Genomic DNA, 20,000 nt, shown 5'->3' with positions numbered 1-20,000 from the left:
ATTAAAAAAAAATAGAGAGACAGAGAGAGAGAGAGAGAGAGAGAGAGAGAGAGAGAAAGGAAACAAAAAAAAAATCGAAAGAATCATCGGCTTAATTGAATTTTCCTTGTACTGGCGACCGCTCGATCATCCGAAAGTATCGATTATTCCGCTTGCGCGCACGTTCGATTAAAACGAGATAACGGGCGGATATCGATAGGGCAATGCAATCACGGAACAAACATCGATGTATTTTAGAATTAACGCCGTTTAAAACATTCCATGCTCGTTTCTCGTAATATGTACATAACTGCGTACATACGTGCTTTGGTTAAAACCTATAAGCTCATAACCTTTGGTGGTAAATAGATATATTACATGAATACGTATTGTCGCTTATCGATACAAAGAAACCAACCCCTCCTTCCTAATTCCCCTACCCACCCCCCCCCGTCCTTATCCACTCCCCCACCTTCTCTAGAGATCCATCATAAACAGAGATCAATCTTATATTTCTCTACAATATTCTTTCCAAATTGTCAAACGTGTTTAATCCTGTTGACATTAAATAAATAAATCATAGCCAAGATGTTAATTATATTCTAATCTCTTGCAAATAATACATAGAACTTATACAATTGTACATTAATTCATTTATTTACTTGTTAAAATGTTATAACAATTATTTCTCATTAGAATGTGAATATTATTAAAGATTTTGATGATTTTTATTAGGTCTTAGTAATTAATGATAGTAATAATTTGTTAAAAGTTAAAATCATAGAAAAAACTCTCTCTCTCTCTCTCTCTCTATATATATATATATATATATATATATATATATATATATGTACTGTAAATACTGTACGTGTATATAGAAGTAATTAACTAACCTATCTAATTACGTACCTTGTAAGTAGATACTTAAGAAAATATTAAGAGCCTCACAGTAGCTTCTCATTCATATTGATTATCCTTCTAGATAAGGAGATGCTGAAGCCCGGTTTGATAACGAAGAAACTTCTCAAATACGATACCCATGGATCTATCACGATCGTCCCCACCGCCGACGATGATGAGATGGATTATACCTGCGAAGCCAATCATCCAGCAATTCCCATTAATCGTCCGATGCGGGCGACCATCAAACTCTCCGTTTTCTGTAAGTAAAGGTTTCAGGCTCATCGCAAGCATGAATGTTAATCGAAAAGATAAATTGAACGAATTGAAAACGACAATGAAGGAATACGTTTTCAAATGTCCTTTTTCAAACGATACTCACCGGGAAGTTTTTCTTTTTTTCCTTTTTTTTTTTTTTTTTTTTTTTTTTTTTTTTTTCTTTTATTCTTCTTTATTTTTCCTTCTTTTTTTCTTTTTTAATCGAATATATATATATGTATATATAGCCAAAAAAAGTTTCCTAATACGTTGTTTTAAAAATCAATTGCTCCTTTAACAAAACTTTCTTAGACTGATCTTTATTACTTTCTTTTTTTTTCTTTTTATTAATATTCTTCCTTCATATTTTAAAACTAGCCTGATTATAAGACTAGTAAGTTCGTGAAAGTGTAATTAATTTTTAAAATCATTTTCGATTAAATCCGTGTAAAAGTATTCTCGTTATAACGCGGAAACGAGACGTGTTCTATATATAATATATATATATATAGTTATAATTTCAATATTTCAAATCTCCTTCGAAAGAAAATTTTAATATACTATAAATGAAGTCTAAGTCTTTCGCCTAACATCGATATAATTATAAAGACATTATTGTGTAAAAATTTGTTGTTATATATAAAATCATTTAATCCCTATAATTGCGATTTTATTATTTCGTATAAAAATAAAATGATTTATTTATTTTATGAAATAAATAAGTTGAAAATTAATAATAATAATAATAATAATAATAATAATAATAATAATAACATTTTAAAACGACATTAGACATCGAGTAAATTAAATTATATTATCTTATTTAGTTTGTTGTTATATATGTATATGGATGAATATGATTGATCAATTCTGATAAAATAAATTAAATTACAGATCCACCAGGCATGCCGTACATCGAGGGTTACACAGAGGGTGAAACCGTACAACGCGATCAACAAGTGGAGCTCACCTGTCGATCGAGGGGTGGAAATCCACCTGCCCAAATCGTTTGGTTTAGAAATGACCAACAAGTCACGACGGAATATCGTTCAGAAGGTAGCCTATCGGAGAGTATATTATCGTTCAAGGCTATGGCACAAGACGACAAGGCACGATACAGATGCGAGGTGTCCAATATCATGAGCGTTGAATCCATGAAAGCCCAAGTTGACCTCACTGTACTTTGTAAGTATCAATTATGACAAAAGATGTCTTGTAAACGTAAAAGATTGTGATCGTAAATGTAACGTTGAAGAATAATAATCCAAACGAATACGTACATATATATATATATATATCACTACTCTTATTTAATTATCAACGTTACATTAATTTAAACCATTTTTATAAATTTATTGAAATAAAAAATAATTTTTATAATTTTAATAAAATTTAATTTAATTCAAAAGGTAAAAGATATATAGATTTAGGTCATCTACAAAATTTCTTTTTTATTATATTTCATATATATATATATGTGTGTGTGTGTGTGTGTGTGTGTGTATATAAATGAGAAATCCTCTCATTTACGAAATAGTATTAATAAAATAACTTTTCAAAATGAGATATTATCGTTGAGCTAGGAAAAAGAAGAAAAGTAAAAAAAAAAGAAAAGCAAAAAAAAAAAAAGAAACAGAAAAAAAATAGAAAAATAGAAACAATAGATGAAACATATATATATATATATCTAATCGTGAAAATTTTTCTAGTCGTACCAGCGGGCGTGATAATCACCGGGCCGACCGAAGCAAAGGCAGGCGAACAAGTAGTGATTACTTGCACAACAGAGAACTCAAACCCACCGGCGGATATAAAGTGGTCGGTAGACGGTCGGAACTTTGAGAATAGCACGTCGAAAACAGAACCAGCGTCTCAGGGTGGTTGGATCACAACTTCGAATGTGACTTTCAGTATAAATCACAAGAGTAGAAGCATCGTTGTTATCTGCCACGCGTCGAATGCGAAACTTGCTGAGAACGTGGTTGGCACACATACTATCAATGTCATCTGTGAGTATAATATATAGGTATAATACATACATACTTATATATATATATATATATATATATATATATATACGCGTACAAACTAACGTAATGAAATTTTCGTTCGATGAACTCGCGAACGATCAATTCGTCAACGCGCATTAGTCCAGGTCCCCAAAGTTATTTTTACTTGATCCGATCATTGATCTATGCTATTCATGTGAAAGGAAAGTTCAACGAACTCCACGTTAAAGTGACAGAGAAAGAGAGAGAGAGAGAAAGAGAGAGAGAGAGGATCGACATGAGTCTCGATTTCAATGAATTTTTTAAACGTTTTCCAATGACGTATAATTTGTAATATTCTCGGAATGGTTCCTGATGGTATTACATCCGACACGCTTATATTTCGTTCAATATTTGACATATCCCACTCCACCCACCTTTCTCCCACTCATCTCTTTCTTCGTCGTTCCAATGACATTTCGTAATAGGTACGGTCAAATGAAGAGAAAGGTTGCGACATGCGTGGGACATGATGATGTGCCATCTGAACTAGAGGTGAGACTATAATACAACAACAACAACAATAATAATAACAATAATAATAACAACAACAACAACAACAACAACAGACGGCGTTGTCTCCAAACGAGAATAATTTGCTCAAACAGTAGAATTCTGAATTAGGAAATACGAACGCCAATCTCTCTCTCTCTCTCTCTCTCTCTCTATATATATATATATATATATATATATATATATATATATATATATAGAGAGAGATATATATATATATATATATATATATATATATATATATATCTACCTCACCGTTCTAACCGAGAAGATTGATTTACCCAAACCGAAGGTAGGAATTTGCATCGGAAACTACGAGAGGACGATAATGCACTCTGTTGCATCGACATTGTAGCGTATCCGTTGCAGACAGAATCGTTAGAATAATTTATCTAATATTATTATTTTACTTACTTTATATTACCTAGCCTAATGAAAAGTAACATCGAAATTATTTAACATCTCCTTAGATCTTTATCTTCAATGATTATTTGACTCGATCTTTTCACCCCTCTCTCTCTCTCTCTCTCTCTCTCTCTTTCTTTTTTTTTTCTTCGATCGGTCTAATCGCGAATATAAATAATCAATATAGTACTTAATTCTCGTGTGAACCTATTTCCTGTAAACTTCAGTCATCCATGTAATCGTCTTATGTAGATTATTTAGTTTACGTTCCAACGTATAATAAGAATTTCTAAGATAAACTGTAATGTTAAATTTTCAAGATGGAGGATGATATGACTTTATAATAAGAACATAACGCGCGCGCTTTCTTTAGTTCGTTAAGAACGCATAAATGAGCTTTTTTAATAATATAGAATATAATATTCTGACCGAAAAAAAAAAAGAAAAAAAAAAAGAAAAGGAAAGAAAAAAGAAGTAATTTCTATAGCTTTTGAAAATGTTCACGAGAATGCTACGTCATTTAGCGAGACACAATACCGGGCCGCCGGACTACTAGGATGCGCAACGTGTATCCCGGTGAGAGCTACGCGTATTAACGGTATACGCTTTTTGATACGAACGCAAAAGAGAATGAAGATTAAAGCCGGCAACACACACTTTGTTCTAGATCCACCCTCGAACCTCTTCGTCACTGGTTATGAAGAGGGTACAACTATAGACGCCGGCACGGTATTAAGACTTCAATGCACAGCTACCGCTGGTAATCCACTGGCAACTCTGACGTGGTATAAAAACGATAGAAAGGTACATGATCCATGAGACAATTTTTTATTATCCATCTATATTTCTCTACAATTTTATTTAAAAGGATTTACAATTTTTATCCATTTATATCTTATATTATAAATTCATTGTTTTATTATTTCAGATTCTTGGTACTTCTCGAACGAGAGATCAAGCTGTATCCAGTGAATTAGCGATACTCGTTAACGCATCGGATAACAATGCACACGTTAGATGCGAAGCAACCAATTCGGCAACCGAGATACCACTGATGAAAACATTGATATTGAAAGTCAATTGTATGTAGATAATATAATATATTTCATATAATATAATTGTAATTAAATATACGATTCCGAATTATTCGCGTTATCAATCCTAATCGTACTAATAGCAAAATAAATTTACAATTGTGCGCCCTTGGAGCTATGCTATATTCAAAACACTATCAAAAGCTGTCATTTGTACAGAACGAAGAATTTTTTATTTTTTTATTTCTTTTTTTTTCTACAAAAATATTCTTTACATTCTCTTTGAAGTGTCGCGAGATAATAATCGTTAATTTTGAAAATACATTTTTAATTCTGTCCTAAATAAAAAAAAAAAGAAAAAAAAAAATCATGGATCACAAAAAATTGTCTCTTAATTGGCTTGAAAATTGATCTGGCGTGTTCTATATCATACAATGCACAATTAGGGTTGCTCATTTTATTTTTTATTATTTCATTTTTGTTTTTATTTTATTTTTAGTTCCACCCGAAAAAGTGAAGATCACGCGAGACCCGCAGGATTTTCATGCAGGTCAGGAAGGTCGTATTATATGCGAATCGAGCAGTAGCAATCCCGCGGCCGAAATGTCATGGTGGAAGGGTGGAATATCGGTACCGTCGACGAAAAATGGTACCAAACCTGGTCTACACGGTGGTTACCTATCTTACGTGGAATTGTCATTGGATTTAACCGAGGAGATGAATTGCGAGGTTTACACCTGTCAAGCTAGAAACGCTCAGATGGAAAGATCAATACACGACGCTATAACGTTACACGTTTTATGTGAGTATATAAATAAAGACAATATAGTATTACAGAGATAATTAAACGTAAGGTGATCATGTTAAACGATATTTAATTAAATAAAATTTACGTAGATTTAAAACAACTGCTTTGTGATTATCACATGAGATTACGAATTAAATTCAAACTTAGTATTATGAACAATTATGTTATATATGTGTTCTCATCTTTCTCTTTCTCTCTTTCTCTCTCTCTCTCTCTCTCTCTCTCTCTCTCTCTCTCTCTCTCTCTCTCTCTCTCTCTCTCTCTTTCTTTTCTCTCTCTTAGATAAGCCGATATTTTCAACACTGGATCCTTACGAATTAACCGGTATGGAAGGTGAACCATTCGTAATATCCGTATCAGCAACCGGAAATCCTAATTTGATAACTTATACATGGACGAGAGATGGTTTACCATTGAGTAGTAGCGGTAAAAGGATAACCGCACGTGGTCCAACGTTGAATATAACAAAATTGGAACGTTACGATGCAGGAACTTACACGTGCGAAGCCATCAACGAGGAAGGAACTACGTTTTATCCATTGAATTTGACCGTCCAATGTGAGCGAAATTTCTTTCTCTCGTTTTTTTTTTTCTTTTATTTCTAAAAATTTCCTTTTACATATATAATCACGATAATAATAATTCATCAATCCCGCTAAAAGGAATCCCTTTTTTTTTTTCCTCTCCCTCCCCCCCCCCCCCTTCCTCTCAGTTTAACTCCAATTTCTATAAGTGTATGTGTATGTGTGTGTATGTGTGCTCATCGAAGATAATTTTTTTCTCCTATCTTCTTTTTTTTAACTTAGATCCGGCGAAAATTTTACGAACGTCAATGTCCGGCACTGTATATTCACCTGGAATCGAGGCTAAATTGTTTTGCGAGGTCGATGGTAGCCCGATAGGTGACGAATACGTGACCTGGCAGAAAGTAGGCTCAAACACAGAATTACCAGGAAGATATTCAACGTCTTTTGCAAACAAAACGTCGTATCTTCATATCGAACATCCGGATCAGGAAGACGTTGGGGAATATCGGTGCAAAGTTAACAATGGAATTGGCAATGCCACCTCTAAACCGATTTTATTCATAACCAATTGTGAGTTAATAAATAATTGCTTTTTATTAAAATGAAACAAAAAATATCTATATATATATATATATATATATATATATATATATATATATATATATGTATGTATTGTATGTAACACGTATTTATCTTCTCTTCTTCCTGTCATCGATTAAAATAAATATCTTTTATATGTTTGTGAACAAAAAAAAAATAAAAAAAAATAAAAAAAAAAAAAACAAAACAAACAAAACAGTTAAACCGGAGATGATGAATACACCGCTTACGAGAAAGGCAGCGGCAAATAAAGGAATAAATGCGCCGTTATATTGTAAAGCACGTGGATCCCCATTGCCACGTTTCACGTGGATTTTCAACGGTAGAACATTATTGCCTAACGCGACGGAACACAAATATAGCATAACTCATAGCGACGTAAGTGATTATTATATCCTCTTTGATTGTAAATAAGGATAGAATATATAAATTGTCTTTCGAACAAAATGATTTATCCTTTTCTTTTTTTTCTTTTTTTTTTTTTTTCTATTTATACAATGACAAGATATTAGTTTTGATGTATGTAAAGAAAAAAAAAAAAAGAAAATAATAATAATAATAATAATCTTTATCCTACCATTGGCAATATTTCCAGTTGTCCGAATTAACGTCCGAGTCAACGTTGACGATATTCCACGTGAAATCTCACGATTACGGGAAATATGAGTGTCGTGCGGAAAATAAAATGGGCCAATCGATCGATACAATACATTTGGATGTAACGTCACCGCCTGACAAACCCTCAGATTTGGAGGTTTACAATGTTACCCATGATTCCGTAACGTTGACCTGGAAAAGGGGATTCGATGGTGGCCTACCAACGTCACATCAAATAAGATGGAGACAAGCGTTGGATTATGAGAGCCGTTATAGATATTTAGATGTTTTACCGGGCGAATATAAAGCTGTAATATGCGGCCTAACACTCGGAACATATTACGTTTTTAGCGTGAAAGCTATAAACGAAAAGGGCGAAAGCAGTTTTTTGCCCGATCTTGTCAAGGTCCAAACATTACGTAAGTCTTCCAACATGGACGCTTTTATTCCAAACAATAATACATACCTCTGCTTTCTCTTCATTTAATCATTTTATGTTTCTGTCATAATTTTTTTTTTTTTAATAATTTATATATATATATATATATATATATATATATATATTATTTGTCATAGTGCGCCAACAAATATAATTAACGCTCTCTTTATTAACGCATCGTTAGCTAAACTGCTTTACGTGTCGAACCATGTAACGTGCCAGTATGCGTCAATTAGATTTAGATATAGAGGCTTAATGTGTGAAATACGCTTGTCATTAAACCGTAGATATTAGGTATGTACGTGCTCTACTATTACTATATTCATTCGTATACGATTCGCGTTCACGATTCATAGATCATTTCGAAATGTTTCATATTTGGAAACGGGATTATATATCTTTCGTATACATACGCTTCTACGACTATGTTTAACTCGTATTAGGTATGATCAATCATTCAATAAATGTCTGATCGTTTGTGTATTATCAAATTAATCGGTTAATTACTAAACTATTCAACTTGAAGCTTAATTACGATTCGTACTTTGTAACATGTTAAATGTATAGATCGATGTAAATCAAGATAGAGATAGAGAGAGAGATATAAAGACAGAAAGAGAGAGAGAGAGAGAGAAAAAAATTTAACGCACTTCGTGATAATCTGATTTCGGCAAAAAAAAATAATATATTTAAAAAAAAGAAAAGAAAGAAAGAGAAAAAAATCGTCGGACTAAAATTTCGAATCGTTTAAGTTGTTTATGGTAATAAAAAAAAAAAAAAAAAAAAGGGGGGGAAAGAAAGAAGAAAAACAACAAAGAGAGAGAGAGAGAGAGAAATAAGACAAGGAATAAAAACTTATCGACGAATGTTAAAACTAACACGTAGGCACATAATCATTTTGCATGAGTAACAAATCGGGTGACGGGGCACATTGGCTTGGGTTACAGGCGAGGCGCCACCCACCGAGTTGACATCAAGCGAGATTAATTCCTCGTACATCATCGTGATAATCATCACTGTTTCTGCATCCGCTTGTCTACTCATTGCCGCGCCCATAGTCTTTGCTACATTAAAGTCGAAAAAGAAGGCACACCGTTCTGGTAAATATCATGATAAGATATGTTTTTTTCTTTCTGATTTATTTCATAGGACCGAATAACGTGGAAAACCTGCCAGACGTCCTCTTGGAAAGAGGGGACTTCCCAATGAATTATATCTATACGTTCGCAGCAACCTCCGCCATCTTTTTTATCGTTAATCTCTTCATCATGTTGTGGTACATTGTGCGAAAGCGAAATAAAGCTCGTAAGTTGATTAAGAATGAAATAAAGCCGGAGGAAAAGGATTTCAAAAGAAAAAGAAACAAAAAACAAAAAAAAAAAAAAAAGAAATTAAAAAAAAAAATAAAATACACCGACGAAAAAAGAAACGAGTGAAAAGAGAGTAAAGGTGAAAGGAAGGAAGGAAAGATCGAAGAAACAAAAACCAAAAAAAAAAAAGAAAGAACAGAAAAGGAAAAGAAGCGAGACAAAAAATTAAATGAAAACAAAAAACGAAAAAAGACAAAAGAACACTAGATCATTATATACACATATATAATATAAAGATTATAACTTGATCGAAGTATTTATATCAAATATTTCATATACGTCTGACAAACGAACGAACGAACGAACGAACGAACGAACGTACGAGACAAACACGACACAATCTTAATCTTAAGCTATAATGAAATATAAAATTTTAATTATTATACGCAAGTACGCGATAGATAGTTTGAACTAATCGCACTTATTAAATTATTTTGACAGGATTAAACAAGTCGCAGACAGCTGATATGTATGCCCCATCGACCGTCAACGGTGACACTATGACCGGCGAATTAAGTTCCGTGTCCGATGAGAAGAGCGACGTTAACTTCGACGCTAATGATTACGTGGTCAGTGCCATCAGTCAATATGTTCTTAGTAACAAGTAATATCGGAGGGTAGGTTTGAGTTCTGTTAACACTTTTTCTTTTCCAAACTCTTTTAGTTTTCCTCAACAATCACCCCAACCTCGAAACAAAATCCCCATTATCCTTGGCTTACGCGTTGCTGCTTTAATATCTTACATTTTCGTTCCGACGCACGATATTTACAAACTTTACTCGACACTTTCTTCGACCCTCCTCCTTCTCATCCTCCTCCACCTCCTTCTCTTCGTTCCTTCCTCTATTCATCCCTCCTACTTTCCTCACAAACCACTATCAACTAAATTCTCGTTAAAGCGAAAACCCTCCTCGCAATGCTTAGAGTATCATTTTTCTTTCTTCCTGACTCGAACGCGTACTAATGGAATTTCGGAAAGTAGAAATCTTTTTTTTTTATAATCTTTGTCCTTTTTATTCTTTTCTTTTTCTTTTTTTCTGGTTTTTTTTTTTTTTTTTTTTTTTTTTTTTTTTTGTAGTATTTTCCTTTTTTTTCCCCCGCACGTACACATAATAATACACACGCGCGTGAACATGTATTTTCATGGCTTGGGGCCAATATCGATGATCAAATAAGAATAATTGCATTGCAATATTTCCATTATTTATAGATTAATTATCGATAATGTTTAATTATTAAGATCTCTCGTAGATAAACGACACGAAACGATGAATTCCACTCCCTTTCTCTCTCTCTCTTTCTCTCTCTCTCTCTCTCTCTCTCTAGACGAAATTATGGACCGAAGAGGTGGACCGATGAGACGGGAGAGGTAAAGGGAGAATTAACGAAAATGAAATAAAAAGAAAAAAGAGAGAGAGAGAGAGAGAGAAGAAAGAGAAATAGAAAAAAAAGGAAAAGGGTTGATTTAAAATGCACATAATGAATGCATCGTAGAAACAATACGCTTGAAAATGTGAGCTTCCACGGAAAAGAAGGGAAAGGAAAAAGAAGATGAAGAAGAAAGGAGAACGAGAAAAAAAGAAAAGGGATAAAAAAAAGGTAAAAAAAAAAAAAAAAAAAAAAAAAAAAAAAGACAAAAAAAAAAAAAGAAAAGCCGAGATAATACGTCCACAGTGTGTTCTTCTCGTCACGCGACGAGAGAAACCGCAGTGTGTTTATCATTGTGTCCTCTCTTCTGATTTGCGCGTTCGCTTTTTACGAGAATGAATACACATATCAGATTCCATATCCAATATTTTTTCTAGCTTTCTAGCTATTATTATTTTTTTTTCCTCCCTCCCCAGTTTTTCCTTTACATTTTTTGTCTCTTCTTTTTTCTTTCTCTTTCTCTTTTTTGCCTAACCCCTCCTCCCCCTCATTCCCCTCCCCGTCCCCTCTCTGTCTTCTTTTTCTTCCTTTCTTTTTGACATAATGCACAGTATCAATCTGATCCTCTTGTTTCGACGCTGTAGCAAAATAACAGCCCCTCTCTATTTAACGATAAGACTTCATATGCTTTTGGGAAAAGAGAATGCTGTTTCTACACTTTGTAGAATGGGTAGAATACAACTGATAGATACGAAAAGGAAAAAAGATATATATATATATATATCTTTTTTCGTGGTGTATCAGAATGATAACGATGTCGTCGCTATCAGAAATTTTTAAATTCAAACCTTTCAAAAAAGAAAACGAAAATAATAAAAAAGAGAAAAATAAACTAAAGAGAGAGAGAGAGAGAGGGACAAAGAGTGTCATGCTGGTACACCGCGTAATTAAGAAAAAAAAAAATAAAAAAAAAAAGAAGCAAGAAGTAGTATCGACTGAATTCGAAGTTTGATACGAGAATACAGTGTAGCGATGATTATTTAATATTGGGGTATGGAATTAATCGTAAGAATACTTTTTTTTTTTTTATACCTTTTATAAATACTAATTGTCTGATTTATTCCTTTCTTTTTTTTTTTTCTTCCTTCCTTCCATCCATCCTATCTTCCTTCCGTTTCTTTCTTTCTTTCTTTCTTTCTTTCTTTCTTTCTTTCTTTCTTTTTTTCTTTCCTTCTTTTTTTTTTTACATCTACACCGTACCAGGACGAAGGACGAAAGACTGCAGCTAGTACATATTTAATCGATCAAACTATGCAGGATTTCGGAAAGGGTAGTTTAGAGATGCAGGTACATCATCAAGGGACACTCGGTCGTCGAGGTAACCACGTGCCAGTAATGAGTATGGATTCACCACCACAAAGAACAACAGCCAGTGGGACACTCTCGGGTGCGTCACCTACAACTGCTACTCGTCTCGACACTCTGCATAGGTGCCTAAAACCTCTCAAGTTTATCCGCTCTTGGTGTCTTCTCGTTATCCGCTGGTCAGACTTATCCAGACAAATTAAATAATTCTTTAACAATTACGTTTATATTCGACGTTAGAAAATACATAGATAGTATGAATAACGAACGATAATCGATTTATTAAATAGGGTCGTTTTTTCAATATTTTCCATAATGCCGTCAGTGAGAGAGTCTGGCCAGGTTAATATATAAACCTTCCTTATTTTTTTGACCCCCGATCTCTCACCCCGTCGCCGCCCGAACACCCCCTCCCCCTATCGCCCCCACCCACCACTTCTAAATATGGATTTCATCTACGATCTTGTTAAGTAATTAATTTAATGTGTATGCGCACAATTATATTTATCACGTTCTTTGAATTCCAATTTATATATATATACATATATATATATATATATATGTATATATATATGTATATATTCTTCATTTTATCGAAAGGCGCATATACGCGTTTTTCATCATCTCATACGTTCGCATGAAAAATATTCAAGCAGCTTGCTTAAAATTATGTAGTTTCTCGTATTATTATTGTTATTATCCACGTAAACGATTAAAAAACATTTTATTCGTCGTTATATTATCATGCTCTTATGCGCATATTAGATTTAAATGATGATTGTAGAGAAAGATTATGGGATGAAACAGAAGGTAGGGGAAAAGAAAAGAAAAGAAAAGAAAAGAAGGAAAAAGAAAAAATGAAAAGAGAAACGACGACAACGACAACAACAACAACAACAAAAACAAAAGGATAGAGAAATAAAGATATTAGGTATAGATAAAAAAAATAAATAAAAAAGCAAAAAAAAAGAAAAAAGAAACAAGAGAAATGACACTATGGCGGAGAGGAGGAGGCACGCGCGAGTCGACAATATGCTTGCGAGGTTTTTTTGTTCTTCTGCATGCGTTTCGTTCGTACATGCTGTTTATATATACATATTATATATATATATATCAATGCGTGGTACGGACATAGAGAAAGGCAGAACGAGGAACGCATAAGGCACGCACCTTGGCAGAGCGTCATTTATTATAGATATCCTAAGATCGCTTGGCCGAGCTTAAATCATATGAATGAATGAATACTCTAACCCCCCCCCCCTCTCCTTATCATCTTCAAAAAGACAGAAACAAACAAAACATCTGATTTGTGATTGCCCTTGTTTGCTTCCAACGTACATATATCAACGTTCACTTTATTATACGCACATATCGATCAACCAATCATAATAAACCCCCCACCCACATATTCATAAGCTTTAGCGATCATCAATTCCAATATTCTTCCTAAACACTAGGAAAAAAATAAAAATAAAAAATAAAGAATTACCCCACCCTTTTCTCTCTCTCTCTCTCTCTCTCTCTCTCTCTCTCTCTCTCTCTTTCTTTCTCCCCCCGATTGGATCTTATAAAATCATTCGTCAGATCTTATATCTATCGTTCAAAACGTTTACAGTTTCGAAGTCGAGTTACATCGGGAATCCAAGTCCTGCGCCGCCCAACGACGTAAGCTTCTACAGTGTGGAAATGGACAACGGCCGTTATATGGGATATGAGCCGAATTCGAGCCCGGCACCGACAATGGGCGATCCGGGCTCGGGCAATTATTACCCTACCATGCCAACAACGGGGGGACATACGGGGCAACATGCGAGCGCTGGTGGAACGGGTACGTTGACGCGTACCAGAACACTACCGCGCCCTGTACCACCCCCGGATGTTACCGTGATGACGGCGGGTACGAAATCACTGATACCACCCTCCGTACCACCGCCGCCGGCTACGTTTGCACGTGCGAACAACAACGGTGCACACAATCATGGTCACCCATTATCAACGTTCACACCGACGCCGGCCTATTCCGACATTGACGGCCATCTTGTTTGAGGCTCACCGATATTCGGCCCAAGTTCGGTACGTGGTAAATACCATGCCGTACCTAGGGACGAAACAAGTTTACCCGTAACCGAAAGGAGCACGCGACTTTAGGCACGGGCCTAATAAATAAATATTATTTCGTTAAGAGACGAACTGAAATTGATCAGTAATCTTAAAGAAAAGAACAAAAAAACAGAGAGAGAGAGAGAGAGAGAGAGAGAGAGAGAGAGAGAGAGAGAGAGAAACTTTGATTAAAAAGACGTCGATTATTAACATCGTTAATATCGAAGCAATGAATGATTATTACTACAACAACAACAACAACAACAACAACAACTACTACTACTGCTACTACTATTATTACCACTACTACTACCACTATTACTATTACTACTACTATTACTACAACTATCACCTACTACTACTATTACTACTACTACTACTACTACTACTACTACTACTACTATTACTATTATTACGTTGCTTCTATTCGCGTGTTACTTTCTTACGTTTACTCGGTTGTGCGCGATCGAACAGTTTTGCCGATTACGGTAAATCGTTATTTGATAATGACACAGAGAAAGATAGAAAGAAAGAGAGAGAGGGAGAGAGAGAGAAAGAGAAAGAGAAAGAGAGAAATCATTAAATTGTACTGATCAAAGTGCGACAAATTAATATCGGTGGTTTAATTAAATAAAAAAATATGTGGCTTACGTGTGTAAATAATGTGACGATGATGGTGTTTTGGGCGTAGGAAAACTATTTCGGATCGGATGGGACCCGAATACGATTATTATTGTTTACAAGTATCATCATTTAAGAAGGACGAAGACGTGTTCGTGATAACAATATGCGCGTGGACGATTAGATGTAGTTGCATTTGCATATCATAAAAATCGTTCGTGCTTTAATCGTCGATATCATCGAACTGGCCGGAGTCGTCGATCTTTACCAAGAAACTGGCATCCTGGACACGCTGTGTATGTGTGTACATGTGTGTGTGTGTGCGTGTGTGTGCGTGCGTGTTTGTGTGCATGTTGTGTGCGTATGCGTGTGCGTGTGTTTGTTTCGCGTGTATGCGTCAACGTACGTATGTGTATGTGTTATGCGTTTATTCGTATGTATGCGTGTGTTCAAACATGCTAATACGGATTCTTTATCTTCTCCGAGTGTAGTGATAGAACAACAAAACAAAACAAAACAAAACAAAACAAAAATAATAAAAAAAAAAAACTTACTCGATTCCGATCTCGACGATCGTTGTTTACATCATAATCTAGCGATCGTCGATATCGATTATGAGAGTTTAACTCATTAAAAAATTTTATAGTATGATTTACGTTCGATGATGCAACGGGAGAACTCTTTTTTTCTTTTTTCTTTTTCTTCTTCTTCTTTTTTTTTCTTTTTTTTTTTTTTTTGACTGGCTGGCTACTGTAAGAAGAAAGAAAGAAAGAAAGAAAGAAAAAAAGAGAAAGAAAGAAGGAAAGAAAGAAATGACAAATCTAATAGTTAAGGTGACAACGTCATTTTCAAAATCGATCAATCGTGTATACGTAAACAAATCAAGGATAAACAAAAAATAGTTTTTCTTCATCGATTTTTGACGAAGATCGGCCTATTTTTTGCACGAATGGTGGGTATCTTGAGACTCGTCATCTGAGATTCCCTAATCCCTATCTTAACCCTTACACCCTTAACCCATCAACAACGACCCTCTCAACATTCCTCTCGGGTTTTTTTTTCTTTTTTCTTTTTTCCTTTCTTTTTTTTTATTCTTTTTCATCTTCTTCTTTATCTTTTTTGTTTTTTTTTTTTTTGTTTTTCTAATAAGCAATACCTCTCGAAGAGATTTATTAAAGTAAATGAGAAAGAAAAAGAGAAAGTAATCCGTTCGATTACAACCATGGTGATAGTTTGCACCATAGAAATTGATATGTTATAATCTGACTCTTTACGATCTTGTCAGTGTACGTAGCACATGCCTACGCGTATCTGTCATTAAGAGAAAATAAAAAGAAAAGGAGAGAAAAAAAAAGAAAAGAAAAAGAAAAAGAAAAAAAAAAAGGAAAAAGAAAAAAAAAAGAGAAAGAAAAAATATATATATCTATCATCTCATCGAGAAAATATCTAATCAAGCCTAACGAACGATTTAAAATCTATTATTGATAAATAATATCAGGATTGAATAAAATCTATAATTTAGAGTAATACAATGAAAATAATTAAGACTGATCGTAAAGAGATCGAGATCTCTTTATTTTTTTTTTTTTTTTTTTTTTTTTTTTTTTTTTTTTTTCATTTATTTACAAACGAAGGTATACTATTTATTATATATCGAAAACGTATAAACAAATGAATTAATTATGTTTATCATGGCAATTGCTTCGATCGTACGCTTTTATATATGTACATGTACATATGTGTATGTACGTGCATATATAACTGCGTGAAAAAGCAGAAAAAAAAAAAATAAAAAAAAATAAAAAAAAAGCAAAAAAGAAACAAAAAGAAAAGAGAAAGAAAAAAAGAAAGACACAGAAAAAAGAGAGCAACGAGAGAGAGCACAAAATTCATTTAGATGAATCGAATATACATACAATTATGATCAACGATATTACTTGTTACATGATACACAAGTAGAGATGATTAACTTACAAGTTCTTACTATTAAATTTTACGTTCTTTATATTTATTTCCTTTGTACACAAATACGCGCACCCCTTTCCCCCATCACCACCTCCCTCCTCCCTCCCTGCGCTCATCCCTCCGATGATAAGTATATATGTATATAGTTAGCGAATTTGAATTTTCATAGGTATTTTATCGTTCTTTTAAGTTTTTTATTATTATTATTATTATTATTATTATTATTATTATTTTTATTATTATTATTATTATTATTATTATTATTATTATTATTATTATTATTATTATTATCATTATTATTGTACTACGCATCGCATCCATGACTGTTTCTCATTAATTAGTTTACAATAGATTGAATTAATTATCGCTCAAGTTCGTTTTATAAATAAGAAGAAACAGTACGGTCTTCACTGCCGATCCTGAAGTCAATATACAAAATATACATTATACATACATATTACCAATTATAAATGTATATATATATATATATATATATATATATATATATATATATGTATATAAATAATTTCACGATTATTTCTTGACAATGTCTTGTAAATTACTTAGCCATCTTGTTCTTTCTAATAAACGAAATAACGTGTAACTCTTTAAAGAAAAATATTTGATATCTATTGTAATATGTATGTATGTTAAATACGTTGTAGATTCTATTAATATAATTATTATTATTAATATTAATATTATTATTCTCATTATTATTATTATTATTATTATTATTATTATTATTATCATTATTATCATTATCATTATTATTATTATTATTATTATTATTATTATTGTTATTATTATTATAACGACCACCTTCGATCGTTCTCGTTCGATCGTTCTCACTTCTCGAAAGCAAGAGAAGAAGAAAGAAAGAAAAATAAAACAAAAAAGAAAAAATTAAGAATAATTAAAAACGAAAAGAAACGATGCGAGTATTGCGCTTTTGAAGGTGTTTCTTTTTTTTTTTTTTTTTTTTCTTTTCTTTTCTTTTCTTTTCGAACGAAAAGTTTTATTTTTTTTAACGCGCGTTTTAATCGTGACCAAACTGCGAAAACGAGTCGTTGTATTCCGAACTAATGCCATTTTAGGAGGATACAAATGCAATAATAAAAGAAAACAAAAAGAAACGTTCGAATAAGATGGACGAAGTAATAGTCGAAAGAGGGATTGATAGATGGATAGTAACACATAAAGAGAGAGAGAGAGAGAGAAAGTGACGATCGAAAACGCGTCGACGTTTTACAAGGCATTTGAAAAATGGTGGCATTTGCCATGGGGGAGGAATACATATATGGAACGATACCGGAGGATTTTATTGGACACGAAACGTTCCATAAATTTAACGACTGTAAGAGGTTTACGCAGGCTTTCGAATCATAATCGCCGTTTCTCTGACTGTCTGTAACAGATAAAAGGCTGAATCTTCCCCTACCTACCGACCTACCTACCTACCTACCTACCTAAACATACCTACATTCCTACCTACCTCTACCTAACATTTTCCTGTTACCCTTTTCCACCATTTCCCTTACCTATCCCCACCTCAAGTCTCCTCATCCTTCTCCTCTTATACATTTAACACCTCCTTCCCTTTCACCCTTGCTCCCACACCCTCCTTCCTCCTCTCTCCCTCCCTCACCCCCACCCCACTCCAACCCATCCCACGCCCACGCCCACGCCTCACCGTTTAACTCGGTGAAAATATTTTCTCGTATTTTGCCGTCGCTCTCGCCTATATATAACATAAAAGCGACGTACGAAATAAAGACATGACAAAAGAGTAAAATGGGTCGATGGGGTGAGGTGAGATCGAGGGGGCGGGGGTCGGTGGGATGGAGTTGGGAATGGTGAAGGAGGATAGTAGTTAAAAAAAATATGGATATGGCGTCGAGTGATCATGATCAGTCTTCGACATAGTGATATCTTTGAAAAAAGACAATAGCGTAATAATGTTTATTTAGTTGGTATACGATTAACAAAAAAAAAAAAAAAAATAAAAAAACAAAAAAAAGAAAATAAAAAAACAATGCGACTTTAGTTTAAGTAATTTTATTGATTGATTAAGAGTACTGCGAAGGAAGGGATGGGTGGACGTGAGCGTAAAACGAAGACGGAATAAAAAGAAAGGAAAAGGGAAAAAAAGGAAAGAAAGAAAGAAAAGAAAAGAGAAAAAAGGAAAGAAAAAGTAGAGAAAGAAAGAGAGAGAGGGAGAGAGAGAGAGAGAGATAGAGAGAGAACAATAATGAAAGAAGATAAAAGAACGAAGGATTTGTCCTTTGCGTAATGATGAATAATACTCCATTTTTTCTTTTTTTGTTTCTTGTTTTCTATCTTTTTTCTCGAACAAAACAAAAAAAAAACGAACGTTCCGATGTTCTCCATTATTGCGAATATATCGTAAATATGTATGTATTTTGTTAGCTCTCGCGTGTCGCGCGAATTAAAATTGTTTAAATATAATGGACATACATATTGATATATTTATGTATATCTATATATTATATTTTTGCATTAATTTCGATTAAAATATTTGTTATTTGATCTTGTATGTAAATATAATGGGAATAATCCTTAATGATGTTTAAAAAAAAAAAAACGCGCGCACGTACGCGCGCATGCACACACACATACACATATACATACACATACACATACACATATATACACGCATGCACGCACCACATATATAGACAGATAGTGAAACAGACGAACGGACGGACGGACGGACGGACGGACAGACAGAAGAGAGAGAAAGAGAGAGAGAGAGAGAGAGGACACACAAACAAGCAGATAATACTCAAAAAGTAATTAAAAATGGATCATATGAGGGTCTCATTATACCTAGGCTGTAATGATGGTACGATATACATACATACATAAATAGGTCATAATGTGATAGGTTACGCGTATATTAGAAAAGAAAATAAATGTGGGAAAAGAAATGAGTGGAAGTAATAAAGAAAAGAAACAAAAAAAAAAAAAATAAAGAAAAAGAAGAAAGAAAAAAATAAAGAAGAAAAGAAAAAGGAAAAGAACTTATTCAAGTTATATATTGGATAAAATGAAAGAGTTAAAGCGCGTTTTCCCGTTCATG

At 33.6% G+C, this 20,000-nt stretch overlaps 1 protein-coding gene across 23 annotated transcripts in view; it reads left to right on the top strand.

Moving 5' to 3' along the window:
• The window catches only part of LOC124951172 (nephrin), a 420,175-nt gene extending 405,591 nt beyond the window's left edge, over positions 1–14,584 (top strand). For 14 of the 23 annotated variants that reach the window (XM_047499030.1, XM_047499025.1, XM_047499028.1 and 11 more), the window contains 14 exons: positions 962–1,141; positions 2,032–2,322; positions 2,847–3,146; positions 4,771–4,907; positions 5,032–5,185; positions 5,637–5,939; positions 6,228–6,503; positions 6,752–7,042; positions 7,272–7,450; positions 7,668–8,088; positions 9,258–9,413; positions 9,920–10,047; positions 12,110–12,293; positions 13,827–14,584. In XM_047499030.1, coding sequence (XP_047354986.1) covers positions 962–1,141; positions 2,032–2,322; positions 2,847–3,146; positions 4,771–4,907; positions 5,032–5,185; positions 5,637–5,939; positions 6,228–6,503; positions 6,752–7,042; positions 7,272–7,450; positions 7,668–8,088; positions 9,258–9,413; positions 9,920–10,047; positions 12,110–12,293; positions 13,827–14,257 — 3,431 coding nt within the window. In that variant the 3' untranslated portion in view covers positions 14,258–14,584. Of the gene's footprint in view, positions 1–961; positions 1,142–2,031; positions 2,323–2,846; positions 3,147–4,770; positions 4,908–5,031; positions 5,186–5,636; positions 5,940–6,227; positions 6,504–6,751; positions 7,043–7,271; positions 7,451–7,667; positions 8,089–9,055; positions 9,209–9,257; positions 9,414–9,919; positions 10,096–10,142; positions 11,078–12,109; positions 12,337–13,826 lie in introns of those variants that run through there. The other 9 variants (XR_007101533.1, XR_007101534.1, XR_007101530.1 and 6 more) reach the window with 9 other exon arrangements.
• The last annotated feature ends 5,416 nt before the right edge of the window (positions 14,585–20,000 follow it).

The sequence above is a fragment of the Vespa velutina genome, chromosome 8 (assembly GCF_912470025.1).
Source record: "Vespa velutina chromosome 8, iVesVel2.1, whole genome shotgun sequence".
Classification (NCBI taxonomy): Eukaryota; Metazoa; Arthropoda; class Insecta; order Hymenoptera; family Vespidae; genus Vespa; species Vespa velutina.
Note: the sequence above shows the minus strand (reverse complement) of the source record. Positions and strands in the feature narration are given on the sequence as shown.